Source organism: Phalaenopsis equestris, unplaced genomic scaffold (assembly GCF_001263595.1).
Source record: "Phalaenopsis equestris unplaced genomic scaffold, ASM126359v1 Scaffold000297, whole genome shotgun sequence".
Classification (NCBI taxonomy): Eukaryota; Viridiplantae; Streptophyta; class Magnoliopsida; order Asparagales; family Orchidaceae; genus Phalaenopsis; species Phalaenopsis equestris.
Window position 1 is genome coordinate 411,397 of NW_018164739.1, and position 18,459 is coordinate 429,855.

Consider the following 18,459-nt stretch of genomic DNA (forward strand, 5'->3'; position numbering starts at 1 on the left):
CTTGAGAGTCCTCATCACAATAGTGAGAGCATTCCAAATTACACTACATCAACAACAACAACAACAACAACAACAACAAAGCCTTAATCCCACTACGTGGGGTCAGCTACATGAATCATTTTTCTCCATTGTGTCCTATTTAGTGTCATATTTTCATTTAATTATAGTAAATTAAGATCATTTTTTATACAATAAGCCCAAGTCTTCCAAGATCTACCTATGTCTTTCTTAACATAAGTTGAATCTAAAACATCTACTCTCCTAATCGGATCTTCAGATGGTCGACGTTTAATGTGACCAAACCATCTGAAACGACTTTCTCTAATTTTGTCTATCACAGGAGCTATCACGGATATATTCATTTGGCATTTTGTCTCTAAGTGTAAAGCCACTCATCCACCTAATCATTCTCATCTCGGCAACCCTTAACTTATTATTATGCTTCTCTTTTAAAGGCCAACATTCAGCGCCATAGAGCATTGCAAGTCTCACCACCATCTTATAAAATTTTCCTTTCAGTCTAAGCGGTACTTTTCTATCACACAAAAGGCCCGAAGCATTCCTCCACTTCAAACAACTAGCTTGAATTCTACTATTAACATCCCCATCTATAGCACTATCGCTTTGAACAATAGACCCAAGGTATTTGAATCGTTCACACCTTTTAAAAATTTGATCCCCCAAAGCCACACTTCTATCACTAGAGCTACTACTACTAAAATTATATTCCAAGTATTCAATTTTAGTTCTACTTAAATGAAGACCTTTTAGACTCCAATGTAGACCTCCATAAGTCAAGTTTTTCTTGAGCTTTTTCTCTCGTCTTATCCACGAGAAGGATATCATCAGCAAAAAGCATACACCAAGGTACATCCTCCTGTAGATGTCCAGTAAGACCATCCATAACTAAAGCAAAAAGATATGGGCTTAAAGCCGATCCCTGATGTAATCCAACAAAAATAGGAAAATATTTGGTCAATCCTCCTTCAATTCGAATACAAGTAACAGCTCTAGTATACGTATCTTTAATGCCTTGAATATAAGTCATATCAACACCTTTCTTCTCAAAAACTGCCCAAATTACACTACATCAAAATAATAAAAATAAAAAAATAGCAATTCTAGCAAACAAAAGTACAAAAGATGAATAGATTGCTTAAAACTTGTGCAATAGAAATGTTTCAAGTGCATACAAATAATTAGCAACAATAAATTGATCCATTTTTCTCCTTGAATAGGTTCAAATCTGGATAGATATCAGGCAATCATAAGAAACTTACTTCAACTTGGCACATTAAACTTCTTCCACTACTAATAAACATAATGTTTGATGAAGCAACAATCGTGGTAGGTGGGCGTGGTTGCAAAGGCGAGAATTCCATCTCATCATTATTTACTAACTCAGCTATCTTTCTTCTTACTCGTCTAAAGTTCATGTCAAGAATCTCTTCTATCTGAGGCCGAAGGAGCACCATAAGCAACTTAGAAAATTTCAACCCTTTTGTTTCCAAAATTGAGCAATGTCGAAGACCGGCATCAACGCATATGCTGACAGACCGAAGAGCAGAATAAGTCTCAGATGGAGGCAAATTTTCTCTAACTAATCTAACAAATGACTCTATTTCATACTCAGCCCATTGTACAATTCGATTCGTAATTACAGGCATGTCTCCAAATAATAAAACTGATTCTTTTGCAGCTAAAAAGATTGTAGAGAAAACAAACTGAGAAAGAGTAGCAGCAAATGTTTCTGTGTAACCCAAGCAAGAAGGAAGAAAATCCTCAATTTTTTTCTGAAGGTGATCACCATAAACTTTTAACAATAGCTGATGGGCCAAAGAAACCTTCCCTAATGTAACTAAACCTGATAAAGCTTTCCTTAGGTCTGCAGCACGCACATATGGCTGTTCACAAACGCCAACAAGAAGATCTTTTAGAATTTCTTTTCTTTTCAGGAATGCATCCCTGTATGAAGAAACTTCATTTGATTGATTTTCCCCTAAATTACTTAATTCTGGATTGTTCTTCTCTTCCTCATGTAAGACCAATAAAACATCTTCAATTTTGTGCTCTGCCAGTAAAATGTCCATGGTCTCCAATAATGTGACCTTAGGGTCATCCACATCGTAATTCAAGATTTTATCAGTTTCAGAAAATTGGAGGTCACTCTTTGAAGTGGCGTCCTCACTCTGGCATTCATTCCATATTTCCAACTCTCGAAATACACCACTCAAAAGATCTTGTACAAGAATTCCTTGGACAGAAACATGTTTCTGCAATTCAATTAACTCTTGCTCCATTTCGATTACCTCTTCAGATATTCTACATGCAGTTCAAATTCATGAAATCAGTAGGGAAAACTTACCAAAAGCAACAAAAATTGCATTAGAAAGTTGAGACAATTATTATATATAGATATAAAGATGTATAAATTTACGTGTTTGTGTTCTGAATGGAGAAACACTAGCTAAAGTGGAAAGTCAAAGGTGATTGTAAGATTATAATACATTTTAGCAACATTAGAAAATTCTTTATTTTGCATCACCGTCTTGTTTTGATACGCTTCATAGTTCCAAAATAAGACCCAAATTTCTGAAGAAGTTGATCTGTCATATTATATTGTAAGCTTACCATACGACTAATCAATATTTAACAATTTTATACCTACAGAGGTACTCCTATGCCAAGCTTCATATGGATAGCAACTAGCCGGCTCCTACTTGTAGAAATACCATAAATTATTCAACAAGAAATGAGACATCACCATATTTATTGCCATAAGTACAAACCAGGTATAAACAATGTAACATTAGTCCAGGTTATCATCTAAACAATTTTTTTTTTTTTTTTTTCCTACCAACAGTTGGTGCCAGAAAAAATGAGGCATGTAAATGATTTATTGTTTCACCTCAAGAATCCCAAGTACTTCGACTGCATATTCCCTCGTAAATTTTCAACAGCATCCTTTAAATCCAAAAGTTCGGTACAAATTCTCCTAATATCCTGCAAGTATATATGTATATGTATATATATATATATAAAAAAAAAATGTGAGGTTACAGTTCTCATGAATTATTGGTATTTGAAAGTGTCTATACTGCATACAAGAAAGACATAGTAGCTAAGAAATAAACCAACAGAGAGGCAGTGAACCAAGAAGCATGTGGTTAGGTCATGATTTCTGCTAAATCAAGAAAAAAACGTCTTAAAAATCCTTTTTTTTTGTATTATGCTTGCCTTAATTTAACTTTATATCAATGCACTATTATGAAGTCAAAACAAGTAAAGAATTGAGTTTTTTCACTCAAAATCTTAGACAAAATTGGAGGAAACCATTAGAACAGCTAAAACTGATATGTTTAGGATTATATGCTTGTTGAACCATGCTTTAGTTTCTATCGTATATAAGACGAGTAAAAATGAAAACATTTAAGAATATCATCAATGATAAAATCATGACTATCTGAGATTTGAAGAATATTGATCCTCGATTCAATCCTACTAAGCGTTCTATGAGTTAATAAATGCATTCTTAGCAAATCCCAACGCCCTCTAACCATGTTATTCACTCATTCATTTATTGATGCTATCTACCAACTTTATTATTTATCAGTATGTCTTTTTATACATGTATTATCCTCAACAAATGATACTCCAATTGTCTCCCTAATATATTTACTTTTCAATTCACCTTTCAAAAACTCACAACAAATTGCCTTAGTATTCAATTTTTAACATGCAACCTTGCTACAAGTGTAATAACTAAATTTTCAAAAAACATATAAAAAATGTGTCAAATCGAATTAACCATCGCGACAGGTCGTTAGAGTGAAGTTGAAGGAAGGCGTCTCTCGGTTTTTTCATTCGTAGCCTACAAAGGAAGAGTGAGAGCAAGAAAGAGAGTGAGAGCTGAATAAATTGGAGAAAGAATAAGGGAGGAGGGGTCGTTTCTAGTCCTGACTTGCAGCTTCGTCAAGGAATTTCGCATATGAAGCCACTGTCAAGCTCAAAAAAGCTTGTCGTGCCAACGTCCTTGAACAGAGCGGCTTGTCATCGAGTGAAGGAAGATGAGAGGAAAGAGAAGGAAGCAAAGATAGTGAAGAAGAGGATGGAAGAAGAAGAAGAGGAGAAGGAATATGAGTAGTTATATGTTTCTCTCTTACCGGAGATCGATGTCGAGCACTAGCCTAAGGAAGAAACTTCGTTGAGCTCGAGTGTATAGGAAGAGGAGGAGAAGTCTTGTCTGTGCGGTAGGAGTCAAACCTCGTATGCAGAAGAAGAAAAGGATTGTGCGTGCTAGTCGAGCTAGAATCAAAGGAAAAGGAAGAAAGGGAAGCCTCGTGCGTGCATGTTAGAAGGTGAGTGCTAATACCTATATATATATATATATATATATATATTAAATTATTATTTAAATGTTAAATTTAAGTGTATTTGATATCAGGATCGAAGTTATTAAGTAACGAATTAGAGGGAGAGCAGGTGATGCGAACTTCTTGTATGATGGAAGAGGAAGAATAACGGTCATGAAGTAGAAAAACGAAGCCTAGTGAATCCCTAATTTGCGAGTTAAGGTGATTTTTTATGTTAGAATTGTTTATTGAAATTTTATACACATTAAATTGATATATACTTAATATGTTAATTGAGGTCGGAGAGGCTGGCAAGAATATTTTGCGTGGAGTAAAGGAGGAGAAATAAGGTAAATGTTAAGGCTTATATTATTATTAGAATTAAAGAAAAAATTAATTAAATTAATGTCATTAAATTTTTATTCAATTAGGAAGTGTGAACGAGGGCTATTCAGATTTGAGATTGATAAAAGATTGACGGCATAGTGAAGTTGAAGAATAAATATTAAAGCGGTAATTTAAGGCATATATGAGTAATTACTTTCTTATTGATATCAAATAATTATTTATTTAGAAGTTGCATTTCAAATTGATCAAAGTGAACTTGCAATATGGTCTTAAAAACAAATACTTCATTTATGTTTTTGCATTTTGAAGTTTTGAAAGATGTATCACAAATAAGTTGCATTTTGAATGTTTGAAATATGCATCACAAATAAGAGAAAAATAATTGACATATGAAAGTATATTTAAATGATTTTAAATTGATATGAAATGATAAGTAAAGTCTTAAGTCAACCAAGATCCACTCTGAGGTGGCATTGACAAGAAATGCGATATACCCATGCACGATATAAAGGAAATGGAAATGGTAAATGCGTACCTTCATATGAAAATTTCTTATGGCACCTGCGGTATTCTTAGTGATAATACATTCAGGTATGACGGTAATCCTGATATGACCTCTTAAAAGTAAGACAAAAGTTAAAAAGGATAAATATTTAAATTGAAACATGAAAGGCTAATTTAAATTAAAAACTTACAATTCGATAAATTGATGAGCTATATTTCTTTTGGTCATTCATGCATAACACTCGCATATCAATTATACATAATAAGCTTATAATTATTCACTAAGATGTGAAAAATTACTGTTAAATTTAATTGTTTCTTTATGGAAAAACTATAGATTGATATGTCTGACATGAGATATTTAGGGTGTGTTTGGAGTAGCTTATTGTCTGCGGTTGCGTTTTGAGAACGCCGAAATTTGGTTTGATTAGTGTGTTTCTTAGGCGGTTTGAAAACGGCGTTTAGGTTTTTGTTAAAGAAGCGGGTCACGAGATCGACCTCACGTCCCGCTTCTAATAGTTGTGTTTAATCGGAATTACCTTCGGTACCCTTCTCCATTGTCAACGCTGACCGTGATTGCTCGGTTTGCCTCAGGGAGTTTTGTGACGACGATAGCCTCCGTTTTCTTCCAAAGTGCAGGCATGCTTTTCATAAGAGCTGCATAGACACGTGGCTAAGCTCGCACTCGAATTGTCAACTCCGTCGCGCCGGTGTTATCGGTCCAGTTGAGCATTTGAATGCGGAGAGTGAAGAAGAAGGTGAGCTTGTGGGTGATGTTGTGGCAATTCAAGATTTGGAAGAGGAGAGGGAGTTATCGGAGGGGAAGAGAGATGGGGATGATGACGATGTGGTGATTGAGATAAGAGATGATGTTTATAAGGTTAGGATGGCCTGCGAATTGTCGGAGGGGACAAGTATTGCTTCTGTGAAGAGATCTTTGTCTTCTTCTCGTGGAAGTACTGGAATTCATTCATCGTGAATTTGTGAGAAAACAATTTTTTTTTACTGTAAGCTTAATTTTCATGTTGAATTGTTTGTTTGTTTTTTTTTTATCATTTCATTTTTTGATGTAAAAATTTTACTTGTCACATACTGTGCTCAGCTCATCTGCAATTTTCGTGCTAATGGCCAATATTTAGAGTAAGTTGTGCGACTCATCATGGCTAGACTCCTTTCTGCTTTTCAGTGCATCGATATATGAGGATCTACTGCATAGAAAATGCACAAACCAAAGAGTTAAACAACTTATCCAAATTAAAGGCAGAAAGGTCATTTATCCAGAAATAACTACAAATCAGTTGTTCTCCAAACACAAAACCAAACAGTCAACCAGTTTATCACGATAAGCTGCTGATCAGCAGCTTATAAGAATAACTGCTTATCTGGATAAGCTCGATAAGTTGCAGCTGCCCCAAACAGACCCTTACTTTACAGGAAGATGATTGTTGCTAATAGAAATTATGATTGTGGTTTATTTGTATTATTTTCTTATGGGTAGTGTATACCATTATATGTTGGTTTGAGACGTTTACGGACTAGGTTATTATTTCTAGATGTTTAAATTTATAAATGGTTTATTAGTGGTTCTTTCATATATATTGGAATTTTTGAAAATCTATAGAAAGTAAATTAATGTTAATATCATCCAACCGCAGTTCCTAACTTAGTTAATTTTAAGCTATCAGGTCGAGTCATGACAACAAGTGACTTCTTTGCTGCCCAATAATCAAATACATACCACATAGCAGGCCAAATAATTGTCGTACAAAGATTACATTTCAACTCATTATATTATCTAATCATATCATGCTACAAAGGAAAATTTCATTTTAATTGTCCAACCTTAATAAAAATTACCGCCTTTTCTAAATAGAAATTCTTCTTTATCAAAGATAATATATATTCAAACTTCTCATAACAAAGTATCACTTTATACTGAACTAATATTGGCTACTAATTATTAGCATATACTAAAACTTTATTAAAAAAATTAAAAGGATGTTTAACTTCAAAATATTTTTGCTAATTAAAATGTCATTTGCAAAAAAAGAGACTCTAAATATCATTTGTAAATATTTTTATGACATTGCAAGAAATTTTTGGATTGAATGTTTATCATTCATGTTTTGTGTGACTAAGAACTCAATGGTTAGTCCACAATCATTTCCAAACTCAATGCTTCAATGTGTATAACTTTAAAAACTTCCAACATACTTCTAACTCAAATATTTTCATTTAAATATGACAAACTAATTAACCATGGTACTCAAATAAATGTGCATTATCAAAACTCTCTCTCTCTCTCTCTCTCTCTCTCTATATGTATATATATATATATATATATACATACACACACATATAATCCTTTTGGTCTCTATTCTTTCTATTAATATCTCAGCACAAAAAATCTTTTAGTCTATCTTTATTATATAGTTCTTCTCGAAGAAAATAATTGATGCCTAACGTAGAAGGCAATTACATTCACCAGAGTAAGGTGAGAAGATAAAATTTCACAAATATTAATTATGAGAAAGACTTTTAAAGAGTACAATATGATGTTTATTACAACTACAAATTGAAATATAATAAGCAAAAAATAACTTTCAAGTTTTCTATCATTCTGAATTCCAACATTGCTAATTATGAGAAAGACTTCAAATAACAACCTAAGTTGAATGTTTCTATAGGTTAATCTAATAGTGGTTATTATCAATTTAATCTTCTTAATTACCCAAACTGTCTTCGCATTATTAAATTTTAATGACTTCCAACAACTCACTCTCCTAAGTGGCGCCTTCGTAATGCACCTGTCTAAGAGGGTTTCGAGATGTGGAGTCTTGCTCGCTTAGCTCAGACACATAGGCAAGTGTGAGAGTCACCTTCGATAATATTACTTCCTCTTTGGAAAGTTCAAAATAATATTTCTGCGTTCATGTTTTATTTTTCTCTTTTGACAAAATTATTCCATAGCTCATTAATTTGATTCCAATAAATTGGCACGATAAAAGTATCAAAAAAAAAATAAATAAATAAAAGACAATCAATAAATTGGCACGATAAAAGTATCAAAAAAAAAAAAAATTAAAAGACAAAGTAATACATAAATCTTTGTGAATATAAAAGTGGGCTTAGCAACAAAAATATATAAAAAAGAGATTATTTACATTACAACATTCAAAAAGAAAATTACATTGCAAATGTTGTTATATCATATTGAATGTTACAAAAACCACTTTATAAAATTATAAACAACTATCATTAATAACTGTCCATCAACTAAAAGACGTGTTTAGTCTATAGAGTTGCTTTCTAAATGATGCAATATTAGCAAAATAGCCATCAATACAAAATTGCATACCTAAAGGTGTCCTTAGATAAGTTCTTTTCAACGTTAGCGCTACTAACCAAAAAATAGATAAAGGTCACCTTAAGAGCATTCAAAGAATAATAATTTAATAATAATATCAAAAAAGTCGCTAAATAAGGTAAATTTCTATGATAGACTGAAGTAAGATAGTGTCTAAACGAAATTTATGGCAAACATGGACAAAAAAAGAGGGCATGAAAAAAAGGAAAAATGCAATGCCTAACATAATTGAATATGATAACATGAAATATGCATAAAATTTCCCAGAACTCAATGCATGCTTAGACATTTAAATGAAATTAATGAATTCTCAAATCATATCTATTTGAACCACGTACTCACAAAAAAAAAAAAAAACCAATAAAAAAGTTTATGTTGTAGTTCTTTTGATAGACATATCTGTAAAAATCTTAATAACCTGGCAACATTTTTTATTCTCAAAAAATCTTAGATATGTTCCGAACACGTTCATTAGTTGGTTTAGTATATGTCAACCTAGAGCAATGTCATAATAAAAATTAATTCTATATTTGTAGAGTGTTTTAGATCAACTTGCATACTTTGAACTATTATACTCCCTCCCTTATTAAAACATATTAGTGATGTTCATCAACAAAACCCACCAAAAATAATTTCCTCCTCAATATGGCATCAAAGCCAAGTAAACTTTAACCCTAGGCGATATACCCTCCTATTGTATCCCCACAACTTTCTCCTTTAGGAGTTATTCCTAATATCAGCTCGTGACTCCCTACACCCAGCCCTACTTACACTAACTGTGTGCAATCACATGACGCATCACGCTTGCCCCCAATTACAAACATCTCCCATCCTTTGATATTATCACATAATCAAAATCAACTATAGACACCATTACACAAGTGCCTTGGGTTTGGTGCACGATCTCATATGGGAAAATAATCACCAACAATTTTCATCTCCTCATATGTCATCTCAACCATCTTTAAATGTGGTTGATTGTTCCCAATATCCCATATTTGAAAAAAGTATAGTGCATCCTTCCAAACCTTAATATCTTTTATATTTTTGGTACATGTCAAAATTTCTTATTATCTATTGTCTATTTAGCAGTTTAAAAAAATCCATAATTATTCAAAAACTTTCTATACATCAATTGTATCTTACTGATTATAGCTCAAGAAAATAATTGGTTGTGACTATCTTCATAGTAGCACTGAAGATAATTCCATATTAATCAAACACACTTTATTTTAAGAGTTCTTGTTGGTGAATATTTTATTCTTAGGTATAATAAAAAATATGTATTTAAGTTTAAGTACTATCTAAAAAAATAATAATTAAAGATATAGAACGCGCAAAATATTTTCATGTAATAGAATTTATCCATCATAAAAGTATCTATTTCTCAAAGAAAATAAATCATTGATCTTCTTGAAGAGATTTGATTTCTTGGTTGTGAATTTATTACTACTCATATCGACTATAACCAGCTCAGATAATGAACAAACACCATTGTGACCAATCTAGGCATGGAAAGTTGGTTGAAATTGTAATTAATTTAACCGGCACATAGCTTGGCATATCCTTTATTGGTAATGCACTATATTTGTAATGCTATGAGAACACATGTGAAATCCAAAACTTTTTTTTTTCTTTTATGCAAACTAGACATTTCAAAAAAAAAAAATATTAAATGGTATCTTGTACTAATGCTAAAAACTTGAATGTAGAAGCATTCTTTTATGCTATCGTTGTTGGCTCAATTGTAACTAATAAAATCAGTATCTAGATATCTCATCCAAGTAGGACAGAATATATTTAAGAGAAAAAGGAGGAAACAAACTATTGTAGTTAGATCCAAAGCTAAAGTTGAATTGAGAGCTATACCACAATTTGATTGTGAAATTATGTGAGTAAAAAATTCTCATAGGATAACTCAATTTTCCTATCATACAACCTATGGTTATGTGCCATGATAATGGCATGGCTGTCAATATGTTAATATTTCATGAAAGAATAGAATCAATCAATTCATTCGGGATATTTATAATTTCTAAGAAGACAATTAATCCTTATATCTATAAAGGCTTAGGTTTATTTATCTTTTTGGAGGTTGTGTAACCACACAGACACGCACATATATATTCTAGCTTGCAGGAAAGTGTTAAATGCACAGAAGAATCATGATAAAGAAAGGGCTCTAATGTTGGATGTTAGGTAGTGTTGCAAGTTTACTTTAGTACTCATTGTACTGATTATCCTATTATAAAAAAAATAGATTATTTATGAATAGGATACATCAAAAAACTTTTCCTCGGCAATATACAATTACAGTTATAAATCATTTCAATAGATTGAATAATTCCATTGATCCAAACTAGGCATGGCTGCCTGATCTAGACTCAACTCAAAGCAAGCATAAAACCCAATGAGTAATCTGATACAAAAATAACATAATACAGCAATGAACAATCACACGATAGTGATATGAAGAATATTGTGAAGTAGTAACTTGACAAAAGGATAGATATTTTCTATAAAATCTATCATATTACTCATCAGTGCTTTAAAATTCTAACGGTGTTATCAAATTTCCACAACAATGTTTGGAAGCTTGGAATAAAGTGAGGCAAATAATAGGTCATCAAATTTCCTTATAAGATCTTATGTTGAGAATATCACAATTTGAGCCGATCAACAATGCTAGATTGAAAAGATTTTTCCATGGTACTGAAATAGTTATTAAAAATGCCACCTAAAGAAAGAAAGCCGCCAACTAAGAAAGTAAGAATCATCATAAAAGCCTACTCCAGATTTTCACATTAGTTATATGAGTGTACAAAACAGCTTATTCCAAAGACGGCGTGGACATCTTCGCTAAATTATGTAGCAAGTGGAAGAAATATTCTGAACCATGCCATTAATATTGGTCCATTTATCTCCAAAACAACTTTCCTCATTAAAATCCGATGAATTGTCATCATTCTGTTAGTCCAACTGACACGAGAAACAGTACATAGAGGAGAACCATAGAAAGAGATGCTCTACTTAATGCAAACCATACTCTAAAACCATTCCACTCACTCAAACCCTAAAATTGCACTCCCGCGCCAATCTAAGTCGAGTTCAGGAAACCAAAACTAGTCTACTGCTCCACTGTTCACACAGTCAAGCTTAATAGTAAATACTCATATGACTAAAGCGCTGGGAACACAATCAATGCCGCCAGGGCTACAAAACCTAGACAAGACAACACTCGAGAGATACAACCAGCTCTGCTCATTCGAGTTTAAAATTCAAAAATGTGCCAAAAGAGGTTGTGCATATAATTCTTAGACCTGTAAAGCTCCAACAGCAGTGAGAATTTTCGAAAAAGAAAAAAGTTACAGAAAGAAACAAACCTTTTCGGTTTTCGATTGGTATATGGCATTGATGCACGACTGCGGCGTTATATACTCGTGCGTGGAGAAATCGTCTTCTTCCTCGCTGCTGTCCATCCTACTCTAAGGCTCTCCCTCCTCCTCTCGATCGGCTTTTTCATCAAATTATGATTCCCATTTGCTCGATTTCATTTTGATTTTAGCTTGAGAAAGGGAGGGAGCGACTGAGAACAAAGCAGACGTGTGGTACAGAAAATAGACCTATAATTGACCAAAGAACAGGACCCAACAGTAATGGAGGCTGCCAAATGTTTAGAGGCTGCAGTCGGGTGTCTCCGTGGGTTTGAAATTATCCACAGGACAACCTGAAAAAGAATTTGGTCTGAAAGATGAAGACGTGGGATCATGGGAATTAATAGAAATAAGAGTGATTTACATACATATCACTCAATTCCTGTGTATTTATATATTTATATATGTAATACAGAAACTTCAACTTTTGTATACATTTTGTTGGATCTCGAGAATAAAAATAGAACATGTGCATCAATATGGTAGCATAATTCTTGAGGAAACCCCACGGATTTTGCAAAATAGATATCAAAGGACTGCATCGGGATTCTCAACGGACGAATACTCAAGCGTTGTTTCCTTTGGTCAAAATAATGAGTCCGCCGAACAAAAGTTCCATCGAACGAATGAGCAGAAGGCAGGTGATCCAAGGGACGCCCAATTAAAGCTAGCTCTTTTGAATGATTATGGGATTCTTCTGAGAGATGTCCAAAGGGCATTCCAGTATCATTTCAAACATCTGAGAAGACTTCTTGTCTAGTGAGAGCTATTTGTCAGATTATGATGTTACACCATATGTTTGATGGTCCAAGATAACATTGACCCAAGTAGGGCCTCTATCAAAAATTCTCTCGAGAAGATCAATCGAAGACCCTCTGGTTAGTCGAAGGTCTTCTAGTCGATTAATGATTGTCGGACGGCCACATGACAACACGAACACATCATTAAATGCTTTCCCCCTTTTTAGTAGTTACTAATACGAAATGGTGTCAATGCCAGTTATAGTTTTTAAAAAACCTCAATGTCGGTTACAAATATTAAAAGGTATATTGATAGCTTGTAACCTTCATATTAAAACAGGAACAAATATGTGACTTTGTTAGATGTCCTATTATCTATAAAATAAGAGGTCATTTCTTCAAGGAATGACTGCCTCTTTGAAAATTTGTGTTATTGTGCATCATACTTTTCTCTCTTTCTCTTTCTCTTCCTCTTATTTGTCAAACGCTATATTCATTGAGTGTGATACACAGACATTTTTTTATTAAACATCCTAAAAGGTACAACGAGTGTGGATTATGGTGTCAATAAGAAGGAGAGCGTGCCAAGGAGAATGAACATGCCTTGTAGAAACCTCGAACATGGAATTCGTCAAAGGATTTGTGTAACAACAAATTCATGACCATTGAGACCAAATGACGACATGAATGGCAGAACTAAACGTGAGAGCACAAACTTCTCAAGAACTAAACTCTTGCGTAGAGGCCAAGAGACGACTTACGGGCTGAAAGATTTGAGGAATCCTAGTATCAGGATGGTGTTGGGTTTATACCCAGGTTCAGATCACGAGGGGTGAATGGAATTATACCATCAGCTAGAGATTGTGTTCTCCTGACAGATCATGGACGTTGAGCCTCCCAAAAAGTTCAAGTTTCTATCATTAGAATCACAAAAGGGTCGAAGTGATCTGGGCAATCACATTGCATCATTTTAGTTGGTTATATATCTTCTTAAAATATCTTATGCATTGAAGTGCAAATATTTTATACCACGTCGAGGGATTCAACACTTATGTGGTTTAATGGCCTTTTAATAGAAATTATTACTTATTTCGGTAAGTTCAAGAAATACTTCACGGTGCTGTTTTGTGACGCTTAAAAGCCCCATCAGGACTTGCAGACTCTACGACACATCAAGCAATGGCCGAATGAGAGCATGAACAAAATTATATTTATTTAATCTCTAAATTGTATAAAAAATTATGTCATCCCCGAGAAGTCATTCGACTCTTGACATGTCGTCGCTTCAAAAAAACTCATCAACCTATAAGAATCATCAATATAGAAGTCTAGTGCAAACATACCATATGCAGGTTGACTTTTTTTAAACGGTTGTATTAAAACATCAGTGTCTCCTTTTTTAATTCTCATCCTTCTTGAGTTAAATTAATTTTGTCTCCTTTTTTACAATCAAAATTTTTCTACTCCACCAACTTTTGTAGTAAGAAAATTTAATGCACTGTCGCTCGACTCCCTGCTTTCATCATCAATTTGAGCACATCTCCATTGATATCATTGATGCTCCGACTATATCTCAAGAGATGTTGGTCACTCGACTCTGCTGAGGGATGATTATGGCTTTCAAATTTTTTTCTAATCTTTTAATTGACATCAATTTCAACATTATGTCAATTCATGGTTCGACAACTAATGCTAATCTGATCTTTAAACTTAAAGATGCTATTGAGATTAAACTTCATTTTAAAACTAGACTTACCACATAAAAAGTTCCTTGATTTAATATTCCTTGAATTTTGCAAAAAAAAAATAACATTATAATTTTGAACAGTGAATCAAATGTGATGTGCTTGAGCCCGATACAATTAATATGTTTCATTTTCATTGTGCACAATAGTGCTAAGTAATCTTTCAACGATTGAATCGTTAGCCAAAATGTTTAGCTCACAAAACTGCACATACAAACATATGGTTTAGAAATTGCAAGTTATTTAAATTTGATAATATTGGTGTGGTATTATGCTGGTACTAGGATGATATTGAGGTTGTATTGAGGGTTTTTGGCATTGATATTGGTGTGGTGGTATTGATATAATTTTGATGTGGTATTAGGAGTTTTATGTTAAGATATTGTAGGTATGGCATTGGTGTGGTATTTTTGTGGTATTGAGGTGATTTTAAAGTGGTATTAAAAGTTGTGTGTGAAGATATTGATAGAGTGGTATTGGCGTCGTAGTGAGGTGACCTTTATCATTTTGGGTAAAGATATTGTTTATGCGGTATTGGTGTGATGTTGAAGGTTTTGGCTGAAGATATTATATGTATATTATTGAGGTAATATTGGTATGGTATTGAGGTAGTATTGGAAGTTTTATGTGAAGATATTAATGGTGCGGTGCTATAGCAGTATTTGGGCGGTATTGAGAGTTTTTCGTAATGATATTGATGGGGTCGCATTAGGGGTTTTAGGGGAAGAAATTGTTGTGTGGTATCGATGTAGTATGTTGATATTTGCGTGGCATTGAAGTAGGGCTGTCAAAAAAACTCGTTGTTCACAAACAGCTTGTGTTTGACTCGTTCGTTAAGTAAACGAGACAAACACAAATTAATTTTTAAAGCTCGAATTATAAACGAGCCGAATACAAACAACTCTTTGTTCGCCTGTATTCCGCTCGTTTTAACTCGAAATTAAATAAAAAAATTATATAATTATTTATATAATAATATATTATATATATTCATATCTATGTTTAAATTGTAATTGCTCTTGTGGTAATGTGGTAATGTGGTTATGCGTCTTGTTTTGCATATATTTGACCCAGGTTCGAATCCAGTACTCAACATTTATTTTTTCAATTTAATTTTAACGAACCAATTTCGAGCCGAACACGATCCAAACAAGAACACAAATATATAAATCAAGTTGAACACGAACACACTGTTCACGAGCCGGTTTCGAACACGAGTCAATTTCGAACACGAATAAATTTGAACGAGCCGAACACGAGCTAAGCCTGAGCTCGCTCAAGCTCGACTCGTTTACAACCCTACATTGAAGTGATATTAATGGTATTGTGGTGATATTGAGAGGTTTGTATGAAGATATTGATGGGATAATGTTGTTGTGGTATTGGTGTCGTATCGAGATAATATTGTGGTTTTTGGATGAATATATTGTTGATGCGGTGCTAATGTGATATTCGGGCGTTATTGGAGAGTTGTTGAGGTGATATGAGGGGTTTTGTGTGAGGATATTGATGTGGTGGGGGGGTGTGGTATTGAGGATGTATTGGAGGTTTTGGTTGAAGATATTGTTGGTGTAATATTGAGGTGGTATTAGAGGTTTTGTTAGAAGACATTGATGTGGTGGCATTTAGGTGATATTAATATTGTCTTGGTGTGTTCTTGGCGAAGTCTCGGGTGTTCTGGTTTTAGCGTAAAATTACTGCGAGAACATAATCAAAGCTTATAATATCAAAATATTATTGATTTAAACTACAAGAGATAAAAAAAAAGAAAATGATACAATGTGATGATTTTAATGCCATGTAAACGAACATCCATGTTGTTCTTGTCATTATTTTGTTTATTTTTCAACTTTAAATTTGATTTGTTGCAGTTTCATAGTGGATTTTATCTCCTCAATATATTATAACAAATCCTAAAAAAAACCCTAAAATGTGAGGAATAAATAAAATTGGTTGTAGAAAGCTGAACCATAAATGTTGACGACACGCCGCCATTCCTCGCAAGCAGAACATGAAACCCCAGCAAAAAATGACAAATGAGGGCGTGACGTAGATTTGAATAGACAGTTTTTTTTTTTGTAATATATTGATCAGATTTCGGGTCGGGTCTGATCACATCCAAAGATTTAATTTTTTCTCCGGTTTATAATATACATGATGGTTTTTTAGGACCCGTTTGGGGCAACTTATAACTGTGGACGATATTCCAAAAATGCCGTCATACCATGTGTTTCACGCATTTTTTTAGCTTGTCTCAAAACTATCTCAAAACCCCCATTTTATATTTTTGCTAGACATGCGGCTCGTGGGATGATCGTTCGGATCTTTCACTCCATGTCCTCGCCAGGAAACTATCGCGCATTCCTCCACCGAGCCGTCTTCCCACTTTTTCGACAATCCTTCTCGACAGGGAGAAAGACTGATCATATGAAGGGATCGGTAGCAGAGAGCTCGGCCGTCTTCGAGGAAACGGGTGAATGGCGCGAAACGAGTGGCTCAGAGCTCGTACCAGGCACTTCCATTAGGGTTCAGGTAGGTGCAGGCAGTGCAACGACCATTGTCCCGGTGAAGCAGCAACCCCAATGGAGGAAGCCCCATTCACATTGATAGAGAAATGCAACCCCGACATCACCGGCGATGGCGGAGGGAGAAAGACGGATCTGGCAGGAGAGTTTTTCGGGCGGTAGGGTTGAGGAGTGTGCGCCGTGGGCGAGAGCAAGAAGAGGAAGAAGACGAAGTAGAAGACATGAACTGTGGGGTTCTTAATCTCTGTTTATTTCCTGAAACATTAATGAAATGGGGAAAATGATTTATAACACATGCATATATTTATATATAAATATAGATATTAATAATATAAATTAGGAGCGGTACTTGATTAATCACGGAGTAACCAGAGCACTCTTATATATTTGGTTCTTAGGAGGAGGGGGAGACTTTAAATTGTAGTGACCTTTCTTCGCATCGACCAAATTATCATGTTCATCTTTATCATCATCTCATTCATTGTTATTCATTAATTTTCCAAATTCTCACTCAAATATCAAAATATAAGTTAAAACTTGAAATAACAGGTCTGTTATAAATAACACTATTGCATAAGAGCATAATTATCAATTATACAGAAAAAACTGTAAATAAATTGTTTTTCAAACGCACAAATAAAACAGTAAACCAATTTATCTGGATCAATAGTTGATCAACAACTTATCAGAATAAATTACTTATCTGAATAAGTTAGATAAACTATAACTGTCCCAAATAAATCCTTAATATAACAGGTGTCACCTTTTTATTGAAGTCCGAACTTAAAACTACGTGAGAACTTTGCATCAAATATTTTCTCGTAAACAATAGCCCCCACTAGGCACAATTATAGTGTGATAAATGAGCCAAAATCCACCCATTGATCAGCCAAGTCCACCCGCTGGCGCACTACGTGCCGAAAAAGCGAAGTTGGCAGGCTTACTCGGTGCAGATATTTAACGACTCTTTAGTTGTCAGCAGCGTCGGATTTCTCAGTCTAGGGTTCTTTTGTCCCTAATTCTTTGAATATCACCATACTCTTCCAGTCGGTTGCCACCAGGCATTTCGGCCTTGTGCATCACAGAAAGCCGTCGCACGGACATCGTCCTTTCTTTTATCCTCAACACCACGACCACTGTTTTCGCCGCCAACTCTTTTCTCTTCTCTTTCCTCTCACCCCCCGGGCTGGCCGCCAGCCGGTGTAGAATCTCAGATTTGTTCAATGATTATCTCGAGTAAGAAAGAAATCCTTTTCTCTGTTGCTTCGTTCTGCCTTTTTCTTGTTCATCGTGTTCTGGATTGGTTTTGATGGGATTAATTATATTCCTTTATGAATTTTTTCACCCTTCTTCCGTTTATTTTAGAAGAATTTGTGGGTTTGAATATATTGTATTATGTTTTTGAAGATTTTTGTTGACGCTGTGTACTTATTTTAATGAATTG

General features: G+C 34.2%; 2 protein-coding genes across 5 annotated transcripts in view; one reads left to right on the forward strand and one right to left on the reverse strand.

Annotated features, from left to right (window-relative positions):
• Positions 1-12,232, reverse strand: part of LOC110025344 (exocyst complex component EXO84C) — a 31,364-nt gene extending 19,132 nt beyond the window's left edge. For 3 of the 4 annotated variants that reach the window (XM_020725779.1, XM_020725780.1, XM_020725778.1), the window contains exons 1-3: positions 11,955-12,228; positions 2,909-3,003; positions 1,281-2,322 (exon numbers count right to left, since the gene is read on the reverse strand). In XM_020725779.1, coding sequence (XP_020581438.1) covers positions 1,281-2,322; positions 2,909-3,003; positions 11,955-12,050 — 1,233 coding nt within the window. In that variant the 5' untranslated portion in view covers positions 12,051-12,228. Of the gene's footprint in view, positions 1-1,280; positions 2,323-2,908; positions 3,004-11,954 lie in introns of all 4 variants that reach the window. The other variant, XM_020725781.1, reaches the window with a different exon arrangement.
• Positions 12,233-18,194: 5,962 nt separating this feature from the next.
• The window catches only part of LOC110025398 (probable protein phosphatase 2C 55), a 28,550-nt gene continuing 28,285 nt past the window's right edge, over positions 18,195-18,459 (forward strand). Inside the window, exon 1 of the mRNA XM_020725855.1 lies at positions 18,195-18,251. The gene's annotated coding sequence lies outside the window, so the exon portion shown is untranslated. The remainder of the gene's footprint in view (positions 18,252-18,459) is intronic.